This window comes from Cyclopterus lumpus, chromosome 5, assembly GCF_009769545.1.
Source record: "Cyclopterus lumpus isolate fCycLum1 chromosome 5, fCycLum1.pri, whole genome shotgun sequence".
NCBI classification, from domain to species: Eukaryota; Metazoa; Chordata; class Actinopteri; order Perciformes; family Cyclopteridae; genus Cyclopterus; species Cyclopterus lumpus.
Genome location: NC_046970.1, coordinates 11,899,348 through 11,921,195, shown reverse-complemented (window position 1 = coordinate 11,921,195; position 21,848 = coordinate 11,899,348). Strand labels below are relative to the sequence as shown.

The window sequence follows — 21,848 nt, the reverse complement described above, 5'->3', positions numbered from 1 at the left end:
TACATGTGGTTTTGGGACATTACTTTGCTCTATAGATGCACAGTTGCAATATTATTACGCAATTACTAGCAAATATATAATTTGATCTATACCACAATGCATTGCAATTATATTGTTATATGCAAATAATGTGTCCATTGCATTGTGTCCACGTGATTGGTCTATTTATTCGTATGACTGGTTCTGCATGACTCCTTTCTCCTTTTACATCTTTTTCCTACAATTTACGGTCTGTTGTCTTGATAATTTTATATAAAATAATGGCAATTGGCAACATTTCAGTTAATTTAAAATGTTACGGCCTCATCTGTAAGCTTTTTTACAAATAGATTCTCCCAGACAATTTCTGAGTTCACATATAATATTGAAGTCATCTAAATCGGCTCATTCGCTCCGTTGACGCGGAAAACCACAGAGCCTGGACCTCATTTTGAGGCTTAAAGTCGGAGTATTTAGAAAATGTGTTAATTTGTTGACAGGGTACACGCATGTGCACGTGCGTGTGCGTGGCTATTACGTTTATGTGAGTGCGTACACACGCGTGACGGTACCACTAACTGTAATTATGTCGCGAAAAGCTCCTCCTTCTTAATCCTTTATATCCGCTAATTCTGCGACAGATTTTTACCCACGAGCACCAGCTGCTGTCAACCAACATATCAAAGTTCCGTGTTGTGAAGCTCCGAGTTTGGGACGCTTTTTATTTAGCTCCGCTGAGGTCTGAGGTGAAAGGAATTAAGGTAAGGAGCCTTTATTAGTGTTCAGCCCGTATATTGTGTGGATGGCTGAACACCTGCAGCATCTAGCACGGCAAAGTAACAAGTCGTGCCTGTCACTCACTCAGATGGGCTACCTCAAATAATAGCCTAATCCTGTCTGATGGACGCCCCTTAAAAGGTTGGTCTTGATTGATGTGTTGTTGATTTGCTTTGGTGTTTGTACAGTACGTTTATGATTAAGCTGATGGGGTGCTTTTTTTGTGAGATAAGAGACTTGTGCAGAGAAGATAAGTGGATACATGTACCAGCACAATTCATATTTCTACAGGCTGGTGTTTAATTAATTGTTATTTTCTGCTGGTGACAGTCATGAAGGCAGCCCTCATAATACAGCTTGTTATTATGGTATTAGCCTACATACATTTCCTTGTGGGCAAATCCTCATCTTCGTCAGATCTTGTCACAAACTGTTGACGTGTCCATGATTCTCAGGCTGTCAACTAAAAATCAGCATGATACAACTTCCCTTACTCATTGAATGTGGTACAGTAAGTGTTATTGGTTCTGGTTTTGGGATTCATCACCTTGAAGCCCCAGACTGTCTAAATATCTAGAACCAGACACTGTGTTTGATCAGTGTCTTCACAAGTGTTTACTCACTGCTGGTATTTGCAAGCCAAGGAATGGTGGCAAACCAGTTATTGTGACCCACCTACTAAACGAAAGACTACCTCCTTGTTTCTGCAGCCTCTCTTGAGGTTAAAAGTTGTCCTGGTGTTGTTCTCCTATCTGTCATCTCCGTGACGCCCCGTCATTGATTTCTCTGTGCTCTGTCAGCTGCTCGGCATGGCCTCGTCTGACGACACAGAAGTGTTTCTTACTCCCGTGGATTTTATCCAGCTGCAGCATTACATGGAATGTAAGTGGCATCTTCTCACTTAACTTTATTTCAACAGTTATTAATAATACAGGCATGTCAATGCTGCACATAAAACATAAATAGACCAGCTGAGGAGGTAGTGGTCTCAGTCCTTGCTGTGGGGAGAAGGGGCAAGCAACATAATGTCTTGGGAAATCAATAAATCAATAGAGTCGAAATATTTATTATTGTGTACACCTGCCTTTATATTTACTTATGACTTTGTACGTGTATATAAAGAATAATGATTTCCATTGGTGAAATGCTATTACTATTTTAACAGCGGGGTGTTACTTTTACTAAGTAAAATTGGTCATGACCGAACAAAGACTTGAATCCAAACGCACGACTCAAGGCAAAGTAACAACAACAAATCGCAGTTTTAATTAACTGGAACAAACAAACAGAAAATCTACATGAACAAAGTAACATAATATCGTGACTGGTGAATTCCATGGAAATGGCTGGTTCTCTGGCACAAAAGACAAGACAAACTGGCACAGGACAAAGGGAGACGCAGACAATATATACACAGGGTGAGGACACAGCTGGAAACAATCAGGAGTCAGGCAGACAATCAGACCAGAGGAGAAACTCACAGGGGAAGGAACAAGTTTCCTGAAACAAGAGGAGAGTTGACTTTCAAAATAAAAACAGGAAATCACGAGACAACATGGACACAAGACACGAAACTGATTAATTTAACATGACAGTTTCCTGGACATGACAAAATTATCTGTAAAGTTTATACAACACGGATGATTTGGAAGTTGTGAGAAACACAATGCTTAGATCTGCGATGAGCGAAGGTAGAGGAAACAACAAAGACAAGAGAGACAAAAGCAGTACAAGCTCATACACTATAATCAATCAGAATACTCTTGTAATCGTGTATGTACAACACAGGAGAGTGAAGGGGAGGGATGTGTGTGCAGAATAGGGTTGCAAAGGGGCGGAAAGTTTCCGGTAAATTTCCGGAAAGTATCCACGGGAATTTTGGCTCGGGAATTTTGAAGAAAAAAAAAAATGTGCCTAATTTTTTTTGCAAAAACATATAACAGGGAACTTAAATGTAGTTGAGAACAAGACTATGCACACCTAGCTCAGCTGGACCCTGAATGCAGCTGGTTGGGAACATTGTCTGCCAGAAACATAAACGTAAACATAAAACGTTCTGTTGTTTTTGAACGTCTTTGTCATCAGTGTTGTCTGAACGTTTCAGCCCTATGCCTGGCAAGTGTGAGAGCGCCGAGTGGCGTAAAGGCCAAGAGCGGTATTGCAGACAGATAGAGATTTCAATTATAGCTTGCAACATATTGAAAAAAATAACTGAACTAGTTCATTTTTTGGAGCTGTGAACTTATTTCAACATTTTGAATTATGAACTATGAACTGAACTAGTTCATTTTTAAATTTGTGAACTATGAACTGAACTAGTTCAGAAAGTGAACTTTCCCAACACTGTTTGTCATTACCTAGCATATTGATTACTTGGTAAACTGAAGCCATGTTCATTTTAATACCAAGTTTATTTGTATACAGTAGACTAACTTGTTACAGCAGTGACGTTGATGAGGTCCAGGAAGAAAGCATTTAGACCTGAAAGGATTCAGGGAAAAACACACACAAAAAAAAGAAGTGTGTTGGGGGGGTGGTGATCATAGGGAATACACCTTTTTTATTCAACGTTCATGTTTTTGTCGTCTGATGAAAGAATAAAGTTCTACTCACAAAATGTCAATAAAGTAAAAAATGTCATTTTTAAAAGTTCTATTATAAATGTTTGCATGCATGTCTCCTTATTACAAGGTACATACAGTTAAATTACCCCAACATTTCCAGTTTATTCCTGTTTATTCCTGTTAATTCCCGTTAATTCCCGTATATTCCCGTTTATTCCCGTTAATTCCCGTGGAAAGTTTCCAACTTTGAATATTCCCGGAATTGTGCAACCCTGGTGCAGAATACATAAACTGAGAGAGTAGACAAAAGTGCATTCTGATTGATTTGGGTGTGCAGACTTCTCTTATATCTGATTGATCACTGAATTACTTTAAAGAGTTTCCAGCTACTTTCAAACTTGAGAATCTGTCAATCAATGTTTACAGAGATCGAAAGCAGCAGTAGTCATTAGACATCGGTGTTGAAATAAATGACAGAGGAAGTTCCTCAAAATGAAATTGCTCCATATAGATTCTCTAAGGACCATTCAGCGTCAACACAAAAAACACAAACAACTCCAAACTTTAAGTGCATGTTTATGCACCACACTTCAAGCTAATACAGAATTAGATAGGAAGCAAAAAGGCTACAAATATTCCGCTGTACAGAGGCTTTAGAATTAAATGGGTATGTAGTCTTTTAGTATTGGCAATAATAGATGAAAGGATAATACACCTGCTCCTCTCCAACAGCACAGCGCAAGTTTAATGTAGGATACACGCAGTATGTTCATGTTCACAATTAGTGATGAACTCCCGTTTGTTTCCTGCTTTAGCCCTCAGGAGCTTTGTGATTAATGTGTGGGACAAATGGCAAATACACAAAGAGCTAGTTACTAAGATTCTCTGCTCCCAGTTTTACAGGACTTTTCTTTTCATTGGTCGGGTTCGAAACAGATTCATATCAGAAACAAATTGGAAATAATTGTATTCATTTTTCATGTCCTCTTTGATCCACTTCCTGATGTTCTCTTTGCAGACAGCAGTCTTAGGGTGAAAGATGTGATTAAGGAGTTTAACCCTGGTGGTCGGCTGGTCCAGCACAGCTTTGGAGAGGTGAGTCATGCAACAGATCAATAATACATAAGTGGTAAGTCTCGCTATTATTTAACAGGGTAGTTATTTCCAATTTCTTCTAATACATTTTGTCAGAAGTTTCAGAAAATAATAATAATAATATAATTTGGTTTTAATTGTAAAGAAATTGTAATTTCTTCAGAAATGTCAAATTTATTTATATTTGTTATTCATTTAATAATGTGAATTTGTGTTTTCATTTAAGTTTACTTTTACACATACATTTTGGCACATTCTTACCCGTTATATTTTACCCGTTATATTTTTTCCTTTAATTGGTTCCCCAAATTGTATCTTTTCTTTTTAGTCAATTGGGAGGGAATCAACATTGAAATTACATTTGACCTTGAGTCTCCTCACAATATGTTTCATTTCTTTCTACAGTATGTGGATGCAGAGGGGTTCTGTCTTTTTCTCAAGACTTATCTAGAAGTGGATGACTTTCCTGCAGATTTCTGCCAACGTCTTTTTCACTATTTTCAACATGTGGAGCATGATGCGCCCAGCAAGAGCCCTCTGCCCAGAGGAGGTACATTTATCTGAAAGCCTGATCTCTATTTACATAACAGCCTGGATCAGGAATGTCCATGCTGTTAGAGGAAACACTTTGCAGTCATGCTCAGCTCTGACTTTTGTTGGGAATACACCACATAACATCCAGAAAATAATCAAAGAACGCTACAAAGAGTAATTCCAGTTGGACACTTTGTCCAACGCCCACCTGTTTGTTTGTTTGTTTGGGTTTATTTGATCTTGTAGTGCTTTATGACAGGAATGAAGCTGTAGGCGTAGAGTAGCTTTGGATATTAGGGCACTTGTTCAGATAACCAACCTTTGCTAGAACACTTGCTTTTATTGTTTTATTGATGCAGTTCTACATTTTCATCCAGAAGTGAAAAAAATATGCTGTTTTAAATCTCAGTAATGTAACAAAGATTTCAAATTTGGTCAACCGGTTGATTCTGTGTTTCTTTATCTTCAGGTGGGGTCTTTCTTCGCGATGTGTCCTGTTACTTCTCAGTGCTGGAGAAAGGACTGCCACGCGACAAGCTCGAATGTTGGTTTCATCCTCCTTTTGATCATTTCGTAACATGTTTATTACGAACGGCATTTTTTAAATCTATAGTGCAACTGCATTTAATGTACATTTTTACCACTAATGAATGAATAAGATTGATGAGCTGGATGATCTGGAAGGTATGAGGAAGTGAACAAAATACAATGGTTGGATTATTGACTGACTTTGTTTTGTTTATAGTTTCCTTCACACTTTACGATAAAGACTGCAACAAACTCCTGGACAGCTCTGTAAGTTACTAAAAATCAATGACAAGTTTCTCTAACTGCTCTGTGTTTACAACATGTGCCTGAACTCACAACATATTTGCGATGCCTTTTGCTTCACTTGCAAAAGTTGACATATATCTTTTGTTGATAATTAGTTCTGCAAAATGTAAAAAAAGGTCTCATGTCTAACTTACTGTTTTGTTTTGTTGGTTTTGGACCCCTTAACAAACACTGAAAAGTTAAATTATTTAGCTTTAGAGGATAAATATTCTCTTTATATGTACTTTAAAAGTTGCAATGTTGATAGATGAATATGTAGAACAGAAAATGTAGAATAGAAAATGCCGCTGACAGTGAACATCCAGCTAATGTATTTCTTGCTGGTTTAAAAACATGGATACAATTTAAGCGGCACCCACACACATTTTTCAAACTGGTAAAATAAAGGCTAATTAATACTACAGTTCTGCTCCTCCACTGCATATTTGAAAAGCCTTATTTGAGATTTTTTAGATCTTAGCAGTCGGATATTTAGAAACTGTCCGTTTGCAGAATAAAAAGGGGAAACACAAAACAGGTCTAAACAAACAAGTAATAATGAAATAATAAGACCTAACTGCAGTTGGACTTTAATTTTTTATTTTTTGAGGTGTATACTGTAAGATTTGTGTTCAAAGCTCCGGGTCCCGTGGCCGCAGGAAATTTAGGATTCAATGAGTTAAAGTTTAACAATATTTAATGGCAAAGATAATACTCATGTAGCGTTCACGATCGTGGGGCCAGAAAGGAAGAACTCTCCACAGACGGACTAGAGCTCCCAAGGAGCAACAGACTAGGACTGTCTCGAGTCTCCAGACCAGTAGAACCATGTCTCCCCAGAACAAATGCTCGGTCGTTAGTATGGTCATGCAAATGAATTCACACCTAAAGGTTAGTTCCATTGGTCAGTTCAAAGGAATGCCGCAGTTCTGTTCACTAAGCCAATTGATAAGTTGGCGAGGTCAAAGCTCACACTTCCGGTCAAGGACAGGAAGTTTCCCTTCAGAATAAAACCTACTATACTGCCTTCAGAATAAAAGCAACACATTAGGTTTCAATCGGCATCCATTTTAACTATTGTCTAAACAATAAAACATTCATTCATTCTCATGCATCATACAGTTAATCATTACATTTGTCATTAAAACAGAATAATAAAACAGTGATCCTCTCTTATGTTTCATAATATATTCCTCCAGAATATTCCTCATAATATCCCAAATTAATTATCATATCTTTCTTTATGTATTAATTTAAAACATAAACTTCTCTTATCTATATGTGCAAATATATATAAAATCCACTACAACCCAACAATACCTACTTAGATTGAGTGGCTGTTTTTGTTTGTAATTTGTCAGAGGTCACTATTTTGCCCAAGATGAGGAGGGTGACTGAATGTAAACCCTGTTGTCTCTCCATCAGGAGGTGGATCGTATAATCACCCAGATGATGCGAGCCGCTGACTACCTCGGCTGGGACGTGTCTGAACTCAGACCAGTATGAGTCACATTTTTATCCATTTTTGTATTCTATCATTGAATCATGTATGCTTTTTCTGAAGGTGTGTGGTAACATGTATTTGTATTACATCAGAAAGAGAGCTGTAGCTGAGCACAGCTTGAGTAACTCACTGCCCTTAAATGCTTAAGATGGGTTTAATGCAGTGGCACAATTTAATGTATGTAGGTATGTGATGATTAAAATAAAGTGTAAGTTAATAACAGAAGATGACAGATGTAAAAGGAAGTTTACTATGCAAGAGTTAGATGATGAATAACTAGCAGATGTTTTTGTTGACAGGTGCTCAAAGACATGATGACAGCAATTGATGTGGATGACAGTGGGACTGTCACTCTAGAGGAATGGGTGAAGGGAGGCATGAACAATGTGCCTTTGCTTGTTCTGCTTGGACTAAAGGTGAGAGAACAATCATTTCACTCCACATACAACACCTATCTTTCCCCACAATATCCCCGGTTTTGTTAATGAATGAACCAACTCAAAATTGTTTTTCAGTGTGATCAACTGCGGTTCCATTTTTCTTTAATTTGGTTTTCTTACCCACAGATGACAGAGAGAGATGGACAGCATATTTGGAGGATGAAGCACTTTAACAAGCCAACATACTGCAACGTGTGTCAGAGCATGCTGCTTGGCCTTGGAAAGCAGGGACTCTGCTGCACCTGTAAGAGCTCACGGCTGCCATTAGGGGGCAATCATGCACCTCATACGCAATACAAAGGAAAAAGTCACATTTACTAGTTCACTTGTACTGTTTATTATTTTCCATTATTAGAGATATTTTGCTATAGAATCATGTATGTTTTAGTTTCATGGATTGTGGAGGTCCATTCATACATTCTGTCATATTAATTGAATGTGTTTATGTAACTCTGTAATTCTGTTCATTCTGTACACATGACATCTATTGCATCTGTCCTTCCGGGGAGAGGGATCCTCCTCTGTTGCTCTCCTGAAGGTTTCCCCTTCCCTTTTTTTCCCAGTGAAAGGTTTTTTTTTCTATTTCTTGGGAGTTTTTCCTGATCCGATGTGAGGTCCTGGGACAGGGATGTCGTATGTGTACAGATTGTAAAGCCCTCTGAGGAAAATTCGTAATTTGTGATATTGGGCTATATAAAATAAACTGAATTGAATTGAAAGTTGAGAACACTTTATCTTGAAATCATGTGTTCTTCTCCTTCAGGTTGCAAGTACACTGTTCACAGTCATTGTGCCAACAAGAATCCTGAACCCTGTGCCCGTACCTTTGGCAGATCTAGAAAGGAGATTGGTGTAAGGACACACACGACAACTCCACTTCATTTCCATTTCCTTAAATTACATTTTCAAACTTACATTTACTGGAGCTAAATTAAAGGATGAGTCCATTGATATGTCAACAAATCCCATGTCAACCAACCAAAACCAACATTGCATTAAACTGTCTCTAAATACTTTTTCCAGCAGGGGGCAGAGCTGAGCAAAGGGTCAATTTTTTATTTTTTGTTGACAAAAAGATACATTTTTAAAGAGGCACAAAATAAATGTCTTAAAACAGAGGGGCGCAGTAGTTTTTGCAAATGTCACATAAAAAGAGAAAATACTGCATTTGTTGGGGACTATTTTCAGCTGCTGATTGAAACACATTTGGTGCACTAGTGAATAATTCCTTATTCAGGATGGTGGATGTGCGATTGACTCAAAAAATAAACTGCAACAGTCACAACTGTGTTGTTGAACAACAATGGAGTTCTACATCAGGCTGTGGACATATGTTTGTGATTTGCCGACAATTAGAAAATTATGGAATATATATACGTTTTTTTGTTACATTTAAACCAAATCTGTGGACAAATCTAGTAAGTGAACCCTGAGTTATTTCATCTTGAAAACTACTGTTTTCAAGGTCAAGAATGAACTGAAATCTCATATTTGTCAAGTGAATATGTCATGTCAGTGTTCTTTTTACTGACCAAAAAACAAAGAGCAGCAACAGTAAACACATTAACGACAGGGAACATCACAATGCATTAGTCTGTAATAAGTGCAGCCCATCAGAGTTTTTTAAGTGCAGATTACAGAAGGCACAGTCTGCTCTGCACATCTCTTTAATGTCCTGATTTTACACAAAAATAAACAATGATGTTCACTGTCTTTTTTTCTGTGTAGTGTCACAACCACAACTCACAACCTGTAAAGGATCACAACAGTGAACTGGCCAAGTTTCGTCAGCTGCTTCCAGAGGTGCCAGTGCACTCTCAGGATATTTGTTCTGTTGATGCGTGTCTGCCTGTCAATGGTTATCCAAAATGTCGTAAATCTAATGCTGTCTCCGCAGCTGCTCTGTTGAGGGTGTGGTCTGTGCTGAGTCTTTGAAATTCAATAACATCATTTTTACTGAAGTCATTCAGTTGGTTTGTGGTTTGGCACCACTGTAGAGAACATGAATGTTGTTCCTGGAACGGAAGTTGTTTATTGCCTTGAGATGGGACATTATGAGTAAAAGAATAAGGGGACATTATTCTGGGTAATTGTTAATAGTAGTTGTGAATTACACCTTTTCCTCAGCAATCTCTTTTTCTTCTGCTCTGTGTCTCAGATAGCAGCTCACGACTGGATCAGAGCGGACTGTAAGTCCACCAAATGTCATGTCTGCCACAAGAAAATCAAGACTTTAGTGGGGAGGCGTTGTGTGTGGTGCCAGGAGATGGTGAGGAGTGAGCACGTGTTTGGACATGAATTACAAGATCTCTTTGCTCTATGTTAACTGAGACTTGTCTTATTTTAGCGTCATGATGAGTGTATTTTCTCTGGCTTATCGTCCTGTGATTGTGGGCCACTGAGAGATCATATACTGCCTCCATGGGCCATACACGCTGTCTCAAAGGTGAAATGAGCATCACCATAAAATTGGCTTGAGCAGATTTTGATTTTTAGGATCATTGTAAGTTAACTGTCCCGTGTTTCCTGCAGGAGGAAGACACCAGCTTATTAAACGTCACCCCTGATGGCCACATCCTGCAGGTCTGCTGTTATCAAATCACCCTACACACTTTTATTCCTTTTCCAACTGTACACCCATGTGTTTTCTTCGCGAGGTCTCTTTCAAGTTGTCTGCTCAAACTACCATCTGCATATCATTGCTTTTGGGAGAATCTCCAAATTTTGTGATTCATCATGCGTCTTAGGAGTCTGTTTGTAACAGTTTGGTGTGTTGGATAAAGTCCTGGTCAAATACACCTATCATGGCTGGAACAAACCCACTGATCCAGTATTTATATTTAAAGATACTCACCAGATACTCACCTCCTGTCACAAGCTTAAATCATGTTGGTTTCAATACATTCCAAGGAAGCAATAGTAAAAAGTACCAACGCCTACAGAGAAACTTCCTGCAGCATAATCCACTTCTTAAAATACATGACTAAATGCATTGCTTCTGTTTAAGATTTGGCTCAGTTAGCTTTGTGTCCTTATGAATGTGCATTAAAGCAAAAAAAATTCACTTTCAAAATGTTTTAATTTAAATATGCCAAAAATCAGGCACCGTGCAGTGGCTAGCACTGTCACCTCACAGCAAGAGGGTCGATCCCCGATCCCGGGTGGTCCCCTTGGCAGCGTGGGTTCCCTCCGGGTTCTCCGGCTTCTCCGGCTTCCTCCCACAGTCCAAAGACATGCAGCTCAGGTTAATCTAAAATTGCCTGTAGGTGTGAATGTGAGCGTTAATGGTTGTCTGTCTCTATATGTGGCCTGTGATAAGCTGGCGACCTGTCCAGGGTGAACCCTGCCTTCGCCCAATATCAGCTGGGATCAGCTCCAGCGCCCTGCAACCCTGAATAGGATAAGTGGTTTGGATAATGGATTGGAATTTTAGAATTCCTAAAGTCTCCAAATGTATCTGCCAATTTCAATATATCATCATAATGTTTAAATATTGAGGAAACTCAAATCTTCACATGAGTTACATAAGCCATTGGATCTGTCATGTATTCTTCTTCAGATTGTTTCAATTCCAGACACCCACCCTCTGCTGGTTTTTGTAAACCCAAAAAGTGGAGGAAAGCAGGGAGAACGGTAAGCAGCCTGAAGTTTCAATATCTTTGTGTAACTTTCTTTTACTTGTAATGTAAAAGTACCTGTATTGTATTTCCTTTATAGAATATGGCTCCTCTCACTTTCTTGTAGTGTTTATTTGAGTGTGTGATTCTCTGTTTTCCAGAGTGCTCAGGAAGTTTCAGTACCTGCTGAACCCACGTCAAGTGTACAACCTTTCCAATGGAGGTCCTGCTGCAGGGTACAGTTCACTTTCACCACTATAACTTTACACACTTGAGTTTCTTCACATTAATGATGCCTTTGTTTCTTCAGACTACACTTCTTCCGCAATCTGCGTGAGTTCAGGATCTTGGCGTGTGGAGGAGACGGTACCGTTGGGTGGCTCCTGGATGCTATAGGTACTGTGAGTCATTTTGGGGTTTCTGAGAAGTAATTAAGATGAACATCTCTAAGGTTAAATAACGTGCCTGTGATTTCAGACAAAGAAGACCTGCAGGTGCATCCTTCAATTGCTGTCCTGCCTCTGGGCACTGGGAATGACCTAGCTCGCTGTCTACGCTGGGGAGGAGGTAAAACCATCAACATTCATTCTACACCCTAACTAAGGTATTGGCACTGACGTTGGAGCCCTGCATTTACTTTATCTGCTTCCTCTAATATCCCACAAAAGGCTACGATGGGTCAGACTTGAGAGAGATCCTGAAGGAGATCGAAGCTAGTGAGGGGGTTTGCATGGACCGCTGGAGCATCCAGGTGGTACCAAACGACCCCCAAGAGGCTGGGGACCCTGTGCCATACGAGATCATTAACAACTACTTCTCTGTTGGAGTGGTGAGTCATTGCATCAGCAGGAAGGAATGGTAACATCATACATTGAAACGTGAAAACATTACCTTATGACTTTGACAGGATGCCTCCATCGCTCATCGTTTCCACTCCATGAGAGAGAAACACCCCCAGAGGTTCAACAGCAGGTAAGGATTTCATAGTCTTTTCAAATAAAAAGTGTAAGAGCTTTTTTTCAAATAATAAACGTTAATCTGTTCTCTTTTGTTTTTAAGAATGAAAAACAAACTTTGGTATTTTGAGTTTGCCACCTCTGAAACCCTCTCTGCGTCTTGCAAGAGGCTGAAGGAGTGTCTCACGATTAAGGTTAGAATATCTAATGCAATCATGAAGCTTTTGGGCCAAGTTATTATTTGTAATTCAAATAATTATCTCCACAAGGAAGATCATGCAATGAATTTGAGTGTGTGTGCATGAGTGTGCACCTCTGTGACTATGCATGGCTAATCTCGCATTCTGCTGCAGCAAACTGCGTAATATTTTGCGTGTCTGCATGCTCAAGGACCTCTTCTGGTTGCAGTGTCTCTCACTTTCTCAAAACAGCTTTAACTGCCTTTTTGATACTGCCACTAACTGCCTTGGGACTCCTCAAGCTACACGCTCTTGTCACTTTTAGTGTTTTGGTCGGCGTGTTTGGCTAACAGCTAATGGAACTACCAGTACACACACTGTTGAGTATATCACCACCACTCAGCCACTGCTAAGTGGGCAGACAGCTTGGTGTGTTTCATTTTACCTTTGGCAAGATTGTATGAAATGTCTTATGCAACAACTTTAAGCCGATTGCTTGTGCTTTTTTTCTACAATCCCTTACAGTCCATTAGTTTCTAAACAGGGGTTAGCCAATTGTGGGTTGTACTTATCCAATCACACAATACAGCAGTGGTGGTTGCAGACACACCTGGCGGAGCTCTGTACTCTACTGCGTGCATCTGTTTTGTCAAGTATTTTAAAGTTTTGTTCAGTTGTATAACCTTGTTGTTGTGCCTCCACCAGTGCTGTGGAAGAACTCTGGACCTGAGCAGCATGTCTCTTGAGGGCATAGCTGTCCTCAACATACCCAGCATGCACGGAGGCTCCAACCTCTGGGGCGAGTCCAAGAATTCTGATAGCGGGCCAGTGGTGGAGCCCAGTGACGTTATCACTGACCATGAACTTCTTAAAACCATCTCTCAAGGTTCGTACTCTCCTAAATCACCAACAAAATGTGTCCAAATATTGTCAGTAAGCCTTCTCTGCCATCAACAAGATTTAATCTTTTACAAACTCTTAAAACTTGATTTGTGTGTGTTTCGTCACCCTGCAGATATGAGTGACAAGCGCTTGGAGGTGGTGGGCCTGGAAGGAGTCATAGAGATGGGACAGATTTACACTGGACTAAAGAATGCCGGGCACAGACTAGCTCAGACTTCCCAAATTACCATCAGGTTGTGTACTTTTACCTATAATAACAAATAATACCTGACCTATTTATGGGGCCATTGTTGTGCATTGCATTTTATTGCCAGGTGTTCCTGGTATTTTAGCACTCACTATGCAGTCTGGGCTAAAGAGACACATATTTGACATAATGTTCACAAACAGTATAAATAGCACAGTATAATTAGATCTCTCCTCCCTGTGTGCAGGACAATTAAAGCCCTGCCCATGCAAATTGATGGGGAGCCATGGATGCAGCCTCCATGTACTGTAAGTGACATAAACCAGTGTAATTCTGTGTGAAGAGTAGTTACATATGAGATTCGTTAAAGTCGGTGATTACAGCATCCTAGTGTACAACAAAGTAAAACAATTATTCTTTAATGTATTCTTATATTTGTTTGTGCAGATAATAGCAGCACGGATAAGAGAAACAAAATTTCAGTACATAAATCGGACATTAAATCATCGTAGATATTCATTACATTACATTACATGTCATTTAGCTGACGCTTTTATCCAAAGCGACTTACAATAAGTGCATTAAACCATGAGTCCAAACTCAGAACAACAAGAATCAAGCAAGTACAATTTCTTCAATAAAGTTAAACTACAAAGTGCTATCAGTAAGAGCCATTTAAGTGCTACCAAAGTGCTACTACGGCGCTACCTTCACCCATATTCACCCTGATTATGTTTATCTGTGTACAGTGCTTAAAGCTAGTTAGAGAGGGCTAAATCTGCAATGGCTCAGGACTATAACACAGCATTTGTTTGAGGGCTCTCCTTTTGAACATTACATGGCAGTTATTTAGCAGACGATTTTATTCAAAGTGACTTAGTTATCGCACCAAAACATTGTGAGCAATTTGGAGGCTGTGATTTATAGTAAACAACCAACTGAGTCTCCGTACCCCAGTTAGCCACAATGTATAGTGTCATAATCTTAAAAACGAAGCCTGGGGAAATCTTAAAAAACAAAACAGCTTCCAAGATCAGGTTTTCTTGAAAATAGCACCAAGCACGTCTATTTCTTATAGCTACTATACCCTCATTGATAAATGTTGGGCAAACAAAATATTAGAAACAACTTTCAGTACAATGCAAAACAATTCAAAAGCACCTCAAACTGTAGCCTCAAAATGATCATACAGTTAATTTAGTTTCAACATAAACAGGCTTGTCCTTGGTGTACCTTATACACTGGCAACTGAGTCTTTGGAGCCCTTACACCCTGTTATACTCACTGATTATGCCTGTGACGTCATTTAAAATAGGGATGTTTCTTCAAAGGGGAAGTTAGCATTTTGTTTTTGTTTTTTATTTGGAATTATTTATTTAATTTAAATAGAGACATTTTTGGACAGCTAATAAATTAGATTTAGTTGAAAAAGAATTTCAAGACAAATAATCAAATTGTTGATCACTAAAGTTGTTATATTTATTATAGATTTACATAACTCACAAGAACCAAGTTAACATGCTGATGGCTGCACCAACAAAACCAACCGGCTTCTTTCACCTCAAATGAAACGCTTCCACTACACCCTCCAGTCTGCTAAGATATGATACCTATATTACTCTAATGATGCAGGATGAAAGAGAGATGTCTGTTTCTGAGTGTGTAACTGTGTGTTTCTTTTATTCAGTATTAGTGTGTATGTCCTTTGCACTTAATCCCTGATATAATTCAACATCATTTCAAAGTACAGACATCTTGCATGGCAAAAACTACAGTAACAGACCAAATCTGAAGGAGACAATTCACTACACAGTCTGATTGTTGCTATTGTGTGCCAATTTAAATGTAATACATGTTTTTTGTAAATTAAGTAGCAGAGTATGTTGTGTATCTACAGTGTGTGGATAAGGAATATATTTGCTTGCATGTTATGTTGTGATTGTGTTCTGGTTAATCACATTGACAGTAGTTTCGTATACTTCCTAAGGCAGCTGGTGATGAAGTTCACAGCAGCTCACGCTGTTCAATAACACTATCTTACCTGGCTGTTCCTGTGTCTTTCCCTGTCACTGTTCATCCACCTGATGTCATCATTTCAGTTTAAAGCAATGATGTGAGAAACATGTCACTGAATGTGACTGGGTGGAGTTTTATAAAGATTATCTCTACAATTTTAGTCCTGAAAGTGCTGGACAGATGGAGTTTGATTGAGCTCTCCCAAATTCACCAAGTTTAGTATAAAACAGCATTCCACTGTATTTAATATATTAGGTGCACAATATTTTCTATATGTTGTTGTCCTGTAAATTTGATGACAATGTTATCTTTGGATCATCTTTGTAACAAGATGCTTTCATTGCATAGGCTTTTTCAATTTAGTCACACAATACACAGAAGCCTTCAGAAATATAATCAAATAGGATGTATTCCACCAAATAATATATTTTGTGGCTTGAAAAATGTTGGAAGAAAATGTTGATGAGATTTTGTTTCAGTTATGTGCATTATGTGTCTTTCAGGTGTCAGTACCGTAGTCTTGTGTTGAGTCTATTAGTGCATACAGTAGTACATGTATACATGTAACATGCCTGCATGTTCATTTATTATCTTGTCTTACTGTCAGATTGTGTAGCTGTCATTCGCATGTGTGTCTTGACAATGTTGCATACTCAGTTTCAGTGACGCTCATACAGCATCCCATTGACAACATTTATTGAATTTTCCTTAGAAATAATTACAATCTGTTTCCCCACTACAAGTCTCTTTAGAATATACTGTCCGACCTGTTTATATTTGGGGAGATTGCACTGTATGGCGCAGCTGAATATGAAGCTCTCGCATGAGACAGACTTGTACCATAAGGTGCGACAGAATTTATTATGAGAATACAAAATAAAAAAAGTCATCTAAATGTTAAACTCTTTTAAAGGACAAATGGCTGAATACCTGAATGTTTACATGGTCATATAAATCACCTGCTTTCAAATTAGAAAAAACACAAATTTCACTGTAAAAACATCCTTAACACTCCCATGCTTATCTGCTATAAAAAATGTTTATGAGCGCTGTGTTGACTTGTGCAATTATTTAAAGTATTAGGCTATATGTTTATGCAATATTACTCTGCATGCATCCCACTTATTGAAATTCTAAATCTGAGTTGCTTAAATCTCCCTAAATCAAAAGCATGGCAGTGCACAGTGAGGCAGGCATTTCATCAGTGTGGGAGGAAAAGCAGGAGGCCTAATCCAACAGTGATGAGGAGAAGTGGAAACAGAAAATGTTGGGTTCAGTGTCGATGGTGTGTGTGTGTGTGTGTGTGTGTGTGTGTGTGTATTGTGACACATTTGAACTCTTGTGAGAAGGCATCAGACATTACACATAAATAGCGGAGAGAGGAGTTGGTTGAAATTAAAGATTAAACAAATATATTTTCATACTGAAAATGAAAATCCTAAAAAGTAGGTGAGATATTCTTATATAGATGTGAAATCTACTTTGACTTTTTTGAGTGGGAAAGGAGTATCCAGTGCTGGAAAAGCAACACTGAAATTAATTAGAAGTTTTCATCTTTGTTAAGTTTACTTAACTTAAATTGTCACAATTTGCAAGTGATACTTTATGATAATATACTGTATACAAACAGATTGACTTATTTTAAGACCATACAAAAACAAGTAAGAACAAGTCTGATTGTTGTAGCTTCAGGTGCATAATTCAATTCAATTCAATTCAGTTTATTTTGTATAGCCCAATATCACAAATTACAAATTTGCCTCAGAGGGCTTTACAATAAATGAACTACATCACAGAAATAGGCTGTTTTATTGACACAATACCAATTAAAACAAGCAACATCTTCTGTCTTTGTATTTATATATGTGTGTATACTATAAACATGCCGTGTGTTCTTGTTAATAATTTCAGTCTAGCCCATAATTTTGTATTCATACTGCACAAGACACAGCATTATGCACAATCCCCTTAAATTGACTCCACTAACGCAGGTCTATTTAGCTCCTTTCAACTGCTTATCCCTCTCACTTTCTTCATACTTAACAGAGAAACTAAAGCACTCCCAGTTTAAGTGTTAGAATGTTAAGTGTGTTGGATTTTCTGGTTCTAAAACAAGTATTATAAATAAGCAAATAAAACAGTACAGAATCCACAATATATACACAAAAAAACAACAGAATAACTATTATTGCACAGTGAAATGTGGGGTAATAATTAGGGGTATTAGGAAATTCTTGCTGACAATCAAAACGGAAACATAATTAAACACAAAGCAGATCATTACAACGTATGAGTATATACAAGGTAAAAAACAACAACAACAACATCAGCAGGACCAACGCGGGACGCCGGCTCACCAGGCATCAGACACCTCCAGGTCCAGTGGACCCTATGGGACGTGAAGTCACAACGACTCCGGGGAGGAAGCAGAGTTAATAAGGTGCAATGGAGAGATGTAAATTCATCCATAAGGAGAGAGAGAAGAGGAGATAGGTGCTCGTTGTATCCTAAAACATCCCCCAGCAGCCTATAAGCCTATAGCAGCATATCAAGGGGCTCGACCAGGGCAAACCTGATTCAGCCCTAACTATAAGCACTATCAAACAGAAAAGTCTTGAGTCTATTCTTGAATGAGGTGACTGTGTCTGCCTCCCGGACTGAAAGTGGAAGCTGGTTCCATAAAAGAGGAGCTTGATAACTGACATCCTACTTTTTAGGACTCTAGGAACCACAAGTAGCCCCGCATTTAGTGGTACTACAAGCTCCTTAAGATATGATGGTGCATCACCAATCAAGGCTTTGTAGGTGAGGAGAATTTTAAATGTGATTCTTGATTTTACAGGGAGCCAGTGCAGAGTAGCTAATACAGGAGTAATGTGATCTCTTTTCTTAGTTTTTGTGAGTACACAAGCTGCAGCATTCTGGATCAACTGGAGGGATTTAAGAGACTTATTAGAGCAGCCTGATAATAAGGAGTTGCAGTAATCTAGTCTGGAAGTAACAAACGCGTGAACCAGCTTTTCTGCATCTTTTTGAGACAAGATGTGCCTGATTTTTGAAATGTTACGTAGATGAAAAAATGCAATCCTTGAGATTTGCTTAACGTGGGAGTTAAAGGACAAGTCCTGGTCAAAGATAACGCCGAGATTCTTTACAGTGGTGTTGGATGCCAGGGCAATGCCATCTACAGAAACCACATCACCAGATAATTGATCTCTGAGGTGTTCAGGGCCCAGTAAAATAACTTCAGTTTTGTCTGAGTTTAACATCAGGAAGTTGCAGGTCATCCATGATTTTATGTCTTTAAGACATTCTTGAATTTTAGCAAGCTGGTTGGTCTCCTCTGGTTTGATCGATAGATATAATTGAGTATCGTCTGCATAGCAATGAAAGTTTATGCAGTGTTTCCTGATAATATTGCCCAAAGGAAGCATATATAAGGTAAATAAAATTGGTCCAAGCACAGAACCTTGTGGAACTCCGTGATTAACATTGGTGGTCATTGAGGCTTCATCGTTTACAAATACAAATTGAGATCGATCTGATAAATAGGATTTAAACCAACTTAGTGCTGTACCTGAAATGCCAATCGACTGATCCAGTCTCTGTAATAGGATGTCATGATCAATGGTGTCGAACGCAGCACTAAGGTCTAATAATACAAGTACGGAGATGAGTCCTTTATCTGATGCAATTAGGAGGTCATTTGTAATCTTCACCAGTGCTGTCTCTGTGCTGTGGTGCTTTCTAAATCCTGACTGAAACTCCTCAAATAAACTATTCTGATGTACGAAGTCGCACAACTGATTTGCGACTACTTTCTCAAGGATCTTAGAGAGGAAGGGAAGGTTAGATATCGGTCTGTAGTTAGCCAACACCTCTGGATTAAGAGTGGGCTTTTTCAGGAGAGGTTTAATTACAGCTACTTTGAAGGAATGTGGTACATGCCCTGTTAGCAAAGACACATTAACAATATCCAGCAGAGAGGTGCCAATTAAAGGCAACACGTCTTTAAGCAGCCTTGTTGGGATGGGGTCTAAGAGACAGGTAGACGGTTTAGAAGTAGAAACCGTTGAGGACAATTGGTCTAGGTTAATGGGAGAAAAGCTATCCAAATATACACCAGGGCATACAGCCGTTTCCAAGGCCACTCCTCTTGATGACAGATTGGCAGTAGTTGAGGGCAAGAGATCATCAATCTTGCCTCTAATAGTTAAAATCTTTTCATTGAAGAAGTTCATGAAGTCATTACTACTGAGGTCTATAGGAATACACGGCTCCACAGAGCTGTGACTCTCTGTCAGCCTAGCTACAGTGCTAAAGAGAACCCTGGGGTTGTTCTTATTTTTCTCTATTACTGATGAGTAATAGGCTGCTCTGGCATTACGGAGAGCCTTTTTATATGTTTTAAGACTATCTCGCCAAACTAAGCGTGATTCTTCCAGATTGGTGGAACGCCATATGCTTTCGAGCTTTCGTGAAGTTTGCTTTAGGTCGCGGGTCTGAGGGTTATACCAGGGAGCAAACCTCCTTTGCCTCACTGTCTTTTTCTTCAGTGGGGCTATCGAGTCTAGTGTCATTCTCAGTGAGCCTGTAGCACTATCGACAAGATGATCAATCTGGGACGGACTAAAGTTAGCACAGGAGTCCTCCGTCACATTGAGACGTGGTATTGAATCAAATGCAGAAGGAATCGCTTCTTTAAATTTAGCTACAGCACTGTCAGTTAGACATCTGGTGTAGAAACTTTTGACTAACGGTGTATACTCCGGGAGTATAAACTCAAAGGTTATGAGGTAATGGTCTGACAGAAGAGGGTTCTGATGGAAGACCTCCAAATGCTCAATGTCAATGCCATATGCAAGAACAAGATCGAGGGTGTGGCCAAAGCAGTGAGTGGGTTTCTGTACTCTCTGACAGAGGCCAATCGAGTCCAACAATGAGATAAATGCAGTACTAAGGCAATCATTATCAATATCCACATGAATATTAAAATCTCCTACAATAATAACCTTATCAGTTTTAATGACTAAACTTGATAAAAACTCTGAAAATTCAGATATAAATTCTGAATATGGACCTGGAGGCCGGTACAGTATAACAAATAGGATTAGCTGTAATGTTTTCCAGGTTGGATGTGAAAGACTAAGAACAAGGCTTTCAAATGAGTTGTAGTTTAGTTTAAGTTTAGGATTCATTAATAGGCTTGAGTCAAAGATGGCTGCTACTCCACCTCCTCGGCCGGTGCCTCGAGGAATGTGAGTATTAATATGGCTTGGAGAAGTTGATTCATTTAGGCTGACATATTCATCATGGCTCAGCCAGGTTTCAGTAAGACATAATAAATCAATGTGATTGTCTGATATTAAATCATTTACTAATACAGCTTTAGATGACAGAGATCTAATATTTAGGAGTCCACATTTAATTATCCTGTTTTGTTGCACTGTTGCAGTAGTGATGTTAACCTGTGTGAGGTTATTTTGTATGACTCCTCTTCTGGTTACTTTTGATTTAATTAATTTAAGTGGCCGTGGGACAGACACAGTCTCTATAGAGTTAAGGTTAAGGGTGGGTAACTGCTCGAATGGAAGTGCAGAGATGGGTGGAAGACTACAACTCTGCTTCTGCTTCCTGATCTGAACTCTGGGTCATGGAATAAGCTAATCAACTTGGCCATGTTTGCAGAAATGAGACGCGCTCCATCCCAAGTGGGATGAATGCCGTCTCGACTCATCAGATCAGGCTTTCCCCAGAAAGTCTGCCAGTTATCTATGTAGCCCACATTGTTTGCTGGGCACCACCTGGACAACCAGCGGTTGAATGACGACATCCGTCATGATGATACATGTCATCATTGATCAGATTGGGGAGAGGGCCAGAGAAAACTACGGTGTCCGACATTGTCTTGGCATAAGTACACACCGATTCCACATTAATTAAATAAAGACGTTAACATGTCTATTCTGAGTCCATATTGTTTTGCTGATGTTTATAATGTGAATAGTAAATGTAAACGTGTACTCGTGGTACCTTTTTCCCCCGAGTTTAATTGAAAGATGCCAGAGTAGGGAGTTTCTAGCCATTCTGTGACAACAAATATCTAATTTCATGAAAAAACATACAGGTGTTTCCTGGTCAGCCTAGAGATAACACACCTTCCTGTTGTAAACGTGTATTACATCTATAAACTATCTATATAACATCTGCACCTCCAAACTACCGCTATTTTTAGCATTTTTCATCCAGTAATAGCCCCATGTGAGCGCCGCTGTCATTGTCGG

At 39.0% G+C, this 21,848-nt stretch overlaps 1 protein-coding gene across 3 annotated transcripts; it reads left to right on the top strand.

The window, feature by feature from the left end:
* The first annotated feature begins 597 nt into the window (after positions 1-597).
* dgkab (diacylglycerol kinase, alpha b) lies at positions 598-16,616 on the top strand. 3 transcript variants are annotated; one of them, XM_034533030.1, is made up of 25 exons: positions 598-740; positions 1,557-1,638; positions 4,339-4,415; positions 4,821-4,965; positions 5,419-5,493; positions 5,695-5,744; positions 7,188-7,262; positions 7,566-7,682; positions 7,833-7,950; positions 8,470-8,558; positions 9,435-9,509; positions 9,865-9,975; positions 10,054-10,152; positions 10,239-10,289; positions 11,266-11,339; positions 11,485-11,559; positions 11,634-11,719; positions 11,801-11,890; positions 11,992-12,152; positions 12,231-12,295; positions 12,383-12,473; positions 13,164-13,344; positions 13,474-13,594; positions 13,796-13,856; positions 15,536-16,616. In XM_034533030.1, exons 2-25 carry the CDS (start codon positions 1,566-1,568, stop codon positions 15,650-15,652), a joined length of 2,277 nt encoding a protein of 758 aa, XP_034388921.1. In that variant the 5' UTR covers positions 598-740; positions 1,557-1,565; the 3' UTR covers positions 15,653-16,616. The 3 variants fall into 3 exon arrangements, with proteins under 3 accessions (XP_034388921.1, XP_034388922.1, XP_034388923.1); XM_034533031.1 differs by having other exon boundaries at positions 15,037-15,641; XM_034533032.1 differs by lacking the exon at positions 9,435-9,509.
* Positions 16,617-21,848: the final 5,232 nt, after the last annotated feature.

What these genes read in the sequence shown, in the direction of transcription:
- dgkab (XM_034533030.1), top strand. Translation starts at nt 1,566, where the DNA reads ATGGCCTCGTCTGACGACACAGAAGTGTTTCTTACTCCCGTGGATTTT. An exon ending in GCAGGGACTCTGCTGCACCT is followed by an intron (nt 7,951 to 8,469) that starts GTAAGAGCTCAC and finishes CTTCTCCTTCAG; the next exon opens with GTTGCAAGTACACTGTTCAC. An exon ending in AGGAGTGTCTCACGATTAAG is followed by an intron (nt 12,474 to 13,163) that starts GTTAGAATATCT and finishes TGCCTCCACCAG; the next exon opens with TGCTGTGGAAGAACTCTGGA.